The sequence below is a fragment of the Syngnathoides biaculeatus genome, chromosome 20 (genome assembly GCF_019802595.1).
Source record: "Syngnathoides biaculeatus isolate LvHL_M chromosome 20, ASM1980259v1, whole genome shotgun sequence".
In the NCBI taxonomy this organism is placed as follows: Eukaryota; Metazoa; Chordata; class Actinopteri; order Syngnathiformes; family Syngnathidae; genus Syngnathoides; species Syngnathoides biaculeatus.
Window position 1 is genome coordinate 5,983,606 of NC_084659.1, and position 10,034 is coordinate 5,993,639.

The following is a 10,034-nucleotide window of genomic DNA, read 5'->3' on the forward strand; positions in this document are numbered from 1 at the left end:
ATTAATAATGTTTTGGCCATTTTCAAGAGTTCAATTGAACTGTTTGATTACATTCGTTTTGCGAGATTCCAGAATGCTGTCTTGTTTTGAAAATCCACCCAGGAAACTACCACGTGATGAGGGTTTGGCACCCACGCCCACTTTTCAGTCAAACGGCATTGAAAGAAAATTTCAAAATCTGGAAAAGTTGCAGAACTTCCGATCAGAACGTGTCCTGGTGGACATTTTTGGTCGATTCGTGTGCATATTTGGGATGTTTTTTTTTTTTTTTGTCGCGTTTGTGCGGCTGTCGAAGACAACGGAGGCTTCGTTGTCGGGGGAATTTCGTTTCAAAAGTTTGGATCACAGGGAAAGTCCAGAGGATTTAAAAAAAAAAAAAAAAAAAGAAACATTTGATGACAAAAATGCAGAGGCCTCCGCTGGTCAGGGTTCAAAAGGTCAAATACTGACCCCCAACCCAGCTGCCCGCATTCGGGGTGGAAACGTGAATGCCGGCGGGCAAATGGAAATCTCGGGAAATCTCGGGGCTCGCGTGCGACTGCTTTTGTCTGAAATGGACTTCTCGGAAGGCCTCGTGAGCAGGCTCCCCTGCCCACTGCACAGGTGGGCGAGTCCCGGGTCGGTGGCGCCCGAGACCGATTGGACCACGTGCCAACGAGATGGCGCGGCGGCCTGCGTGAACTCCGACAAATGCAGTTGCAAGTTTGGATCCCCAACCTGCTCGTCGCGCGAAATGCCAGCGAAAGCTCAGACTTGCAACCAACTCGTGCACGATTGTCACCATTTCTCTTGCTTGATTTGCAGATGAAATGCTTGAAACGTGACTGCCGCGTTGTCATTTGTACGTTTTCTTTTCATTGTGCTCAGGCCGCACAATCCTTGAATGCGCGTCAACGTTTGAGCCGCGGTAACATCCGCCCGTCATCTCTTTTTCCGTCACTCATCCTTTGTCCATCTGAAGCCATCCTCCCTTCCTTCCATCTCTCTTTTCTGCCGCCCACGCATCCACCAAACGCGTTGCAGTCGACCGAGGCGTCGCGGTCGTTTTCCCCGGTGACGCCTGACGGCCAGAGGGTCGAACCCGCTGCCGACGTGCAACCGTTCGGCGCGATGTTGTATTCAAGTCGCCTGACGTCTTTTAAAATAGTGCAACACACCCTGGAAGGACACACACACACACACACACAACAAAAAAAAAAACCAACAACCTTGAACCCTCCTCATCCATCTCGTCAACAGCGCACACGAGACTTCGGCGCTGACGTTGTCCTCGCACCGCCGACCAACAACATTTCGAGACCGCAAAAATCAACCCCCGCGCCTGCAAAGCACAAATATTTTAAAGCCGCACGTCCTTTGAAACAATCTTGTAAGCGTGTATTGTATCTATCTTCACATTTTGACAGGTGAAGAGCAAAATATTGCTTGTTGTTGGGCTTTATTGCCCGCCATCTTATTGCCAACTTCCCACTCGCTGCGAGGTATTGCAAATAAGGACACTGTGCAATACTTAGACGTACAGGCAAAATCAGGCTTTATTCCAAAAGAAGTCTTTGAAATATTTTGGTAAGCCACTGCAACATTATCCAGTTTGAACTTTAAAACGGTGCACATGGAACGAAAAAAAAAAAAAAAAAAAAAGCTTAACGGTGTTGCACAAAATACCAAGAAAAATAGTAACTACGTACAAGTGTACAACACTTCTTAAAGCTAAAATGCAAACGTAGAAGTAGTCAAATATTGTTGACGCTTTCGAACATGAACCGTCTCCACGTACGCTATGATGCTGCCACCTAGTGGCCGAGTCCTACACCACAAGGAGCGGCATTCAAGCAAAAAAATGTGGTTTGTCCCCCCCCCCCCCCCGCCCCATTTCTTGACGGCACATTAAATGTCACGACTGCATGTTTTCCTCAAGTTTGTTGTCAAGAGTATTTGCATTGAATCCAGTGATTGTTTCACGCACTACGAGATTCAGAGATTAGTCGTTGCGACGAGAGCAACGAAAAAATAAGGTGCAGACCATTCAGTAGGAAGATAAAATTATACAAAAGTCCAACAAAGATGAAAACAAAAAAAACACGCTGAAGGCCAAAAAACATAAAGTGAAATAAATAGACGCACTCCGGAAAGGCAGATGGAGCGGATGTTTACTCAGCGTGCGGAGAACATCGCGCCAATCGAGGGCATCCGTCCCCGACCTCGTTCTGATCTCATCTCAGTTCGACGGCGCGGCACGTCCGACCCGCGCAGGACTGCAGCATCATCAGTCGGTGGTTCATCTTCTCCAGGACCTCCTGCTCGATGGTCTTGGCGATGTTGGTGAGCTGGAAGGGGTCCGCGGTCAGGTTGTAGACCTCCACAAACACCTGCGACCAGACCGCGCGAGGGTCACGCCGTGGGAGCGCCGCAGAAGAAGAAGCAGCAGCAGCAAACGTGAAGCGGGTACCTCGTTGTCGTCAAACTCGCAGTACTGCAGGTTGGCCGCGGGCGCCACCGTGCGCACGCAGGCGTACGTGTTGTTGTACGAGTCCTCGCACACGCAATCTGGGAAGCACTCCTGAGCGTGGGGACAAAGACGGGTCAAAGTACAAAAAAAAGAAAGGGGGGGGGAGGGCTGAAGAGCGGAAGTGCTGCTTGGAAATGCCATTCATCCCCTCCAGCTCCCCCTCCCCACCTTTTTTTTTTTTTTTTTTTAAATCATGAAAACTGCACTCTATAATATGCCACATTATGAAAACTTGATACACGAAGATTTGAAGTGGCACATTTTTTTGCGTCACTTCAATTGCCATGCTGTGCGTGCCTCGGCCACTTGGGGGCAGCAGACCACGGGCAGGAGATGGAGGAAACGCGATGCGGAGGATAGAGAATATGTGCCTGCCGACGAGGTTTTGCCTTGTCGGCGGTTTTGAGTTACGCAGAATTCTTTGCACTTTAGTTTGAAAGCCACATCGAAAGGCTAGAAACAGCGTGAAGTTTTCTTTTAGCAGAATTGTCTACGAGCTAGCAAAGCACCGCTCGTCCTGAAGTGAGTCGGGTTTTGCGCCCAACATTTTTGGCTCGGATCTGGGAGTGGGCGGTTTCAGTCCGCGGTCTCACCGACACGCCGGGGCCCAGCAGGGGGCAGGCGGGGTCGGAAATGTTGCGGCCTTCCCCTTCGTACTCCACCAGGATGTCGCTCCTCCAGGAGCTGCTGTTGGCTCTGCCCTCCTGAAAGAAACGCGAGCGGCGTTACGAAGCTTCTCCTCGCCCTCTCGGGGGAGGGGGAGGCGGTCCTCACCAGCACGGGCAGGAAGGAGGTGCCGTCCATCTGCGTCGCGCTCACGTTGACTCCCGCCATGTCCAGCACGGTCGGGCCGAGGTCCACGTTCGCCACCAGAAACTGTCCGCGAGTGCAATTATTAGGAGTGTCGAATTGTTGTGGCCCCCACCCCCGACAGTCACAGAAAGAGGAAGTCGTCACCTGGGTGGTCTGCCCGGCCTTGATGTTGGGTCCTCGCACCATGAGAGGAACGCGGATGTCAAACTCGTACAGCTGCCGCTTGTCCAGCGGAAGGGAAAACTGACCTGGGGGTGAGAAGGAACCAGGGGGGACGCCGCACACGCTCGGCGTTAACGCCGCGACCCAAAGTGAGAAATGAAACAAAAGCTCACCTGTGTGGTAGCCATTATCTGAGGTGAAGAAGATGTACGTGTTGTCCAGTTCTCCTCTGGCCTCCAAGCTGCTCACGATCTTCTCCACCAGGTCGTCCACGGACAGCAAAGTCTGCCATCTGCACACCAAAAAAAAAATAATAATAATAATAAAAAAAAAATAAAATTAAAAACACGCCATTGGTGTCGCGCTGCCGGAGGCGGAGGGACGGGCGGGCGACGCCGAAATCTAACCGTTTCCTGAAGGCGGCGTCCAGGAAGCGGACGGACGAGTTGGTCATGGGCGTCTTGGCCTGCCGGATCAGCCAGTGCTTGTCCTGCCGAGCGCGCCGCACAAAAATCGTTTACACGCGTTCGGCGGTCCCGGCGCGCCGGTGCCCCCCGCCGACCTTGCCGTGGACGTTGAAGTTGGGATCTCTGGGCGCCGCCGCGTCGGCGAAGCGGTCCTGGTACTGGGGTGCCGCCGTCCAAGGCGAGTGGGGGGCCGGCGTGGACACCATCAGGAAGAAGGGCTCGTAGCTGGATTTGTACTGCAGGAAGTTCACGGACATGTTGGCCTGCGACGACGAAAGACAAGAAATCACTTCACAAGTCCCAAAATTACTTTGCCCGCATTTTTCATTCACTTTTAGAAAGCCGAATGAAAGGGGAATGTGACTACGAGCTGCTTCATCACCGAAAATACTTTAGTCGAGATATCGACGATGCTGCAGTGTAGTCACAGATGTAAAATAAAAAAAAAAAAAAAGACTGGAAGGCTCACTGGACACCAAAACGAAAGTCACCATCCGCCATCTTGATACTCCCAAAACAAGCTTGCCGACCTGCGCGTTAATCGCCAGTTTTGTGGCTGAGAAAACATTCCAGAGCTAAGTTAGAAAGATTTCCTTTGGCACTATTAAAGCTTTGTTTGTAAAGTTTTTTTTTTTTTTTGTCATTTTCTGATGAGTTTAATTCACTTGAAAAAAGTTCTGTTTGCGGTTGTTGACTTTTCACTCTCCGCTTGACCTTTATAGGCCGACGTTTTTTTTTTGCAAAAAAGTGAAGTCAGTATTTTCCCAAACTTCATCAGTGGATAAGCAAGAAAACACATTTTTTGATGAATTTCATAACACAGAACTCTGCAAATTGAATTGAATTTTCAAATGTGAGGAAACAAGTTAAAATTTTCGGTCTGAAATATTACGTCGCAGATGAACGAATGAACAACGCGTTTAGCATGTATTTGCCCATTGCGAATCCTTATTTCCAAAATTATATCAAACTGATTGACTTAAAATTTCATGTTTTTATGACAAAAAGATGCAGTTTTTTTTTTTTTTTTTTTGCTATGTCATGATGATAGTGCTTCACAGCGTATTTTGGGAAAAGGTAACGTCACGGAAATGGGGCATGAGGTAATATGCAAGATTTCTTGCTCGTCTCGGTGTTCTATGTCTTTCCTTTGCACGTCGCCTTTTTTGCCTTACAAAGTCAAATTAAAAATCATTCATGTTAACAGAACTGTAAAAATTTTAATTCTACATGCCAAACTTTGAGAAAAACCCCGCCACAATCCAAACTGTAAACCGTGTCCTCCACACGTTTTGGGAGTACCAAGATGGCAGCCAATGGCTTCAACCAATCGACATACCGCTCGTGTGTATTTTTTTTTTTTTTTTTGTTAGATGAGTGGGTGTCGTGAAATGGTGGAAGCATCTTTCATAAACACCAAGGTCACATGACCATGCGCCCTCCAATCAGTGGTGTGCAGAAAGGAGTGTTGTCCGTTTTTTTTTTGTTTTTTGTTTTGTTTCGCGCACGGAGGAGTGAAGTCATCTTTTACCAGCACGTCTGTCAGGTAATCTTTGCTGTAGTCCGACCCGTGTTTCTGAGCCTTGCCGTTAACTGACAACGTGTAGTTGTAGTACTTTGAATTCTTCTCCTGTATGAAAAAAAAAAACAAAAAAACACACAAAAAAAAAACCACATTGGCACGCAGAACAAGTGACGTGCGATTGGTCATTTGAGTGACATTTCAAGATGGTTGCCATCAGGTTTTGAGACTCTACTTTTTTTGTAAACAAATGGAATTAGTTCTTTTTTTTCCCCTTCTTCTTCTTCTTCTTCTTCTTCTTACCAATCCGACCCAGTAGCTCCAGCCGGGCGGAACGTGCTCCACTCCGCCGGCCTCCGCGTGGCCGTACTGCGACACAAAAGCGGTTCGGCGCGTCACAATAACGAATCATTTTTCGCGCGATGGGGAAACGTGCGGGTCTCACCTGGTTGAGGTACTTCCCAGCGAAGAAGGTCTGGTACCCGGCGAGGTCCCTGAGCAGAGCGGGAAAGGTCCGGGGCTCCTGGCTCTTCTGCCAGGCGGTGCTGCTGCAGTTGCCTTCCAGCGTGTTGTTGGTCACGTGGTGGTTGTGCGGGTATTTGCCCGTCAGGATGCTGGCTCGGCTGGGGCAGCACAGCGGGCTGGCGACAAACTGGCCGGGAGGAAGGAGGGGCAGCATTCATACGAGGAACAGTGCGGCCATTTTGCCGTGACGAGAGTGCTCACTGCGTTGGAGAACGAGATGCCGGCGTCACCGATGAGTTTTTGGGTCTTGTTTAGTGGAGTCTGAGGAGAGACACAAAATGTGCATGACGGCTGGCGAGCGCGTTGGCTGGCAATTCGTCTCGCTGGCACGGAGTCAGCGGTTGACTCGGCTTTCGTCGTCGTAAACGCTGATTCTTAATTACATGACTGCAGAGATACCGTTGGTGTGCATTGACTCATTTTTATGGAACAAGTCAAGTGTGCTGTTCACGGAAACCTGCCAGCACTTGTTTTAGTTTCTGCTTGCTGATGAAACGTTTCCCCCTTTTTTTTTTAGTTGTCTGTTCAAGCACCTCTAATTGAATTTCAATGAATAATTGAATACAATTCATGAAAAGCGTATACACGCTGGTTGTTGGACGACTTATTTTGCCATTTAATGTAAAAAAAAACAAGACGACAACCTTGTACTTTTTTTAAGATTGAACGGACAGCCCTAAGAAAAGAAGAGGAAGTGAATAACGGAGTTGAGCAACGTGGCCAAGACATCATGGACGATGAAAACGTGCATAGCAAGACCTGACGTGAAGCGGACATGGACGAGTGTTACAGGCGTCGAAGTTGTAATGCGGCGTGAGAAGTAGCGCCCAAACAAGTCGTTTACCCACCATTCCCCCGATGGCGACGTCCAAGTCGTCGGTGAGGATGAGGACGATGTTTGGTCTCCGGGATGTTTTGGCAAAAGCGCCATAGTTGCCGATCTGGCTGCTCCACACCGTGACGCAGATAAGGAGAAACTTGCCAAGCAACCGCGGACGCCACATTTTCCCCCTTTTGAATGTTGAAGAGAGGCTCTCAAGTCGTCGCACAGTGCAATGGCGACTTGAAAAAGCAGCCCCGGTGTCTTCTCCTAGTGACAAGAAACGCGCGACGACATGAATGTTTACTGCGAGCGTTCACTTCCGCGTTTAAGAGTCACGCGGTGCGCGATAACGGAAGCCGCGAGGTCAATGCGAATTGCGTAAAAGCGTCGTCAGCGTTTTCGGGGCTTTTGGGGGAGGGAAAATCGTGCATGAGCGTCACTCCTCCGATGTGGGAAAAGCAAAAAGCAAAAAGCAAAAAACTGCAGAACTTGACTTGGATCGTCTGCAATTGTAAAAAAAAAAAAAAAAAAAACATTCCTCGCGAGCGCAGCTGCGAAGACGACTAACAAGCACCGAATTCTGACCCAAAATAGGAGGGCTGAAGTACATTTGATTATTTTTCCTCTCCTAACGGCACGAAATCAAACAAACGGAACAGAACTGCGGCAAAGGAAAGAAGCCCTTTAATATTCTGACCTACATCAATTCCATCACTTAACTATCGAATATGAAACATCTATTTGTCATATTCGGTCTCGCTTTGTTTTTAAAATACACTTTTAAATGACCCAGAGTTGAGAAAAAAGTTCCTTGTGAGGATAATGGATGTATACGACATCTCAACAAATGTTCAAGAATAAGACTGAATAATTGTCGCGTCGAGGTAACCTTTGGTTATCATTTTAACAGCTTTCGGTAATTTAATATGACCATCTGCACATTTTAACACAAGTCGCACTTTAACTGGTAAAAATACAAACTGATACAATTCATTCAATCGTTAAAAAAAATATTTGATTTGACGGCAGCGAGGTTATGACTTTAGCATATTTCCCCTTTCACTGTGGCCTCCTGAGCCGTGAACGACATTTTTGTCGAGACTTTAGTTTGTCGCAGTTTAACTTTTATTCAGAGATATATTCCTTATTTCTGACATACCTGGCAAATAAAAATTATTGTGATGACACAATACTTTCTTTTCCTGTAAAAAGCCAAACTCTACATGGTCTTTTATTAAAAAAAAAAAAAAAAAAACAATAATTAACATTTTTCTTCCCCCCCAAAATATCCACAGTTACCTTACATAGTTTGATGTGTTTTGCCATCAACCCACGCACGAAGAAAAACCTCCCAAGTCCGAATATGAAACTTTATTACGCAGAGGCTGTGGAAGAGAACAAGTTGCAGAGGTCACGGGGTCACTGGGCCTTCGGCGGAACCCACTCGTGGATCTTCTTGCGCGTGGTGGAGAAGGGCACGTACTGCTGCGGGGTGCCGCTCACGTTGAACTGGTGCACGTCGGCCAGGAACTTCTTGGGCTCGGGCGGGTGCGTGGTGGGGGGGTCGTCTGTCATGCAGTGGAGCCAGCGATGCCTACCGCAAGCAACGGGCGTCCAGGCGTCAGCTCACGAACCACAAACGTTTTCATTCTTTACATTTTATTGATGATATTACGCTCACGTTTTTCATAGACTGCTGATTATTCAAAGTTCCTACACGTCTGAAATTTCAAGAGTTCAAAGGCTAATTTCCAGACTTACCTATAAAAGAAAAATAATAATGTGACATTTAAATTTATATTCTAAAACTCACCTCAAAGCCCAATTTGAAACATTACTTTGGAATATGGAACAATGGAAAGTTTTATTTTTTGGGGGGAAGGAACGACTTCACAAATTGGAAGTGTGTACATTAATCACCCCAAAACAAAAGTGTACCTAATACTGGGTGCTCTCACACAAAATATTATAAGGGCCTTGAAAAACAAGTTTTTTTTTTTTTTATGTATTCATAATTTTTTGTTTTATAAAATAGAGCTGTTGTGACAGTCTTGGAAACAATAGTTTCCAAACAACAGCTTCCACTTTTCTAGACCTGAAAATTAAATTAATCTCAAGTCGGAATATTGCAGATGCCGTTTTCTATTTATCATTATGTTTTTATACACTTTTAACATCTTATTTACAGAAAAAGCGCAACAAATATTGATATATATAAGTTTAAAAGTAAAAAATGTCTTTTTTTTTAAAAAGCCATTGAAAAACAAACAAACACAAATGGCTTTTAACGTCATCACTGAGATTTAGATTGCTTCTAATAATTTTGGAAAGGACAAAACATAAATCAAAATATGATTAGTACCATTCAGCGGGCACCATACTGCCATCCACCTCCCACAAAGTGTTCTTTCCATTCATCTGTGTGGTGTAGATGACCCAGCGATGACGCCCTGCAGACATTTTGGGCACCAGATTAATGCAGCGGTTCTCAACCTCGACGGAGGAAGCAATGGCACCAAAAGAACTTCACCAGAATGCACGTTTGCATATGAAATGTTGTCGTTTAAAAAAAAAAAAAAAATTACCAAAGAAGTAGTGCTCATTGTCCTCGTAGTATTTGTTCCCATATTTGTCCACACCAACCAGAGCTCCGGTCTTCACGTCGTTCACCCTGTCGAAAGTTGTCATTCATGCAATTATGCGACCATTTTTTTTTTTTTTTGAATGAAACATCAATAAAACGAAAATTATGTACAAGATTCACGACACCTGTTAAGAGAGAGGATTAAGCTAGCGTCCAAGATGCGAGCTAGTTCTGGAACGTTCACAAGTATCTACGTTTAAAAACATCCTTTTGTTGCCGAAGGTTTGAAATAAAAGCGTGCAAATAGTGACACAAGCGCACCTGAAGAGTTGAAGAAGAAAGCCCCGAATTCCGCCGTGACCTCCCAGTTGTCCCAAAGCCCTTCGGACAATATTGACGTACTGCGCCATCTTGAGACGGAACTATTTTGAGGTCGGAACGGCGGTTCCTAGGACTAAAATGTCCGGATAGCAAAAAACACTTGTAACACATTGTTCCGAATGCATTTGTAACGTCAAAATAAACACACCAAGTTCAGAAATTGATTTAAAAATATTGCCTGACAGATTATAATAATTGTTTTGTAGTAAAGTCAACCTCCTCAGTTTGTCAGAATCCTAATTATATGA

General features: G+C 46.2%; 2 protein-coding genes across 2 annotated transcripts; both read right to left on the minus strand.

The window, feature by feature from the left end:
* Positions 1–1,640: 1,640 nt before the first annotated feature.
* Positions 1,641–7,229, minus strand: gnsa (glucosamine (N-acetyl)-6-sulfatase a). The gene is made up of 13 exons (XM_061807145.1): positions 6,847–7,229; positions 6,200–6,259; positions 5,919–6,125; positions 5,777–5,842; positions 5,483–5,581; positions 4,047–4,214; positions 3,892–3,974; positions 3,658–3,776; positions 3,467–3,570; positions 3,284–3,385; positions 3,103–3,213; positions 2,450–2,560; positions 1,641–2,369 (listed from the first exon to the last, which is right to left on the minus strand). The coding sequence occupies exons 1-13, from the start codon at positions 7,000–7,002 to the stop codon at positions 2,214–2,216; spliced, it is 1,542 nt and encodes a 513-aa protein (XP_061663129.1). The 5' UTR covers positions 7,003–7,229; the 3' UTR covers positions 1,641–2,213.
* Positions 7,230–8,177: 948 nt separating this feature from the next.
* ndufa12 (NADH:ubiquinone oxidoreductase subunit A12) lies at positions 8,178–9,880 on the minus strand. Its single transcript, XM_061807146.1, has 4 exons — positions 9,727–9,880; positions 9,407–9,492; positions 9,184–9,271; positions 8,178–8,415 (listed from the first exon to the last, which is right to left on the minus strand). Exons 1-4 carry the CDS (start codon positions 9,813–9,815, stop codon positions 8,241–8,243), a joined length of 438 nt encoding a protein of 145 aa, XP_061663130.1. The 5' UTR covers positions 9,816–9,880; the 3' UTR covers positions 8,178–8,240.
* Between the last annotated feature and the right edge of the window lie 154 nt (positions 9,881–10,034).

Coding starts and splice junctions, on each gene's coding strand:
- gnsa (XM_061807145.1), bottom strand. CDS start 7,002: ATGTGGCGTCCGCGGTTGCTTGGCAAGTTTCTCCTTATCTGCGTCACG. Junction 5,582..5,776: donor GGAGCTACTGGGTCGGATTG/GTAAGAAGAAGA, acceptor TTTTTCATACAG/GAGAAGAATTCAAAGTACTA. Junction 2,370..2,449: donor GCGAGTTTGACGACAACGAG/GTACCCGCTTCA, acceptor GTCTGGTCGCAG/GTGTTTGTGGAGGTCTACAA.
- ndufa12 (XM_061807146.1), bottom strand. CDS start 9,815: ATGGCGCAGTACGTCAATATTGTCCGAAGGGCTTTGGGACAACTGGGA. Junction 9,272..9,406: donor CAATGAGCACTACTTCTTTG/GTAATTTTTTTT, acceptor AAATGTCTGCAG/GGCGTCATCGCTGGGTCATC. Junction 8,416..9,183: donor AGTATGGTGCCCGCTGAATG/GTACTAATCATA, acceptor TGCTTGCGGTAG/GCATCGCTGGCTCCACTGCA.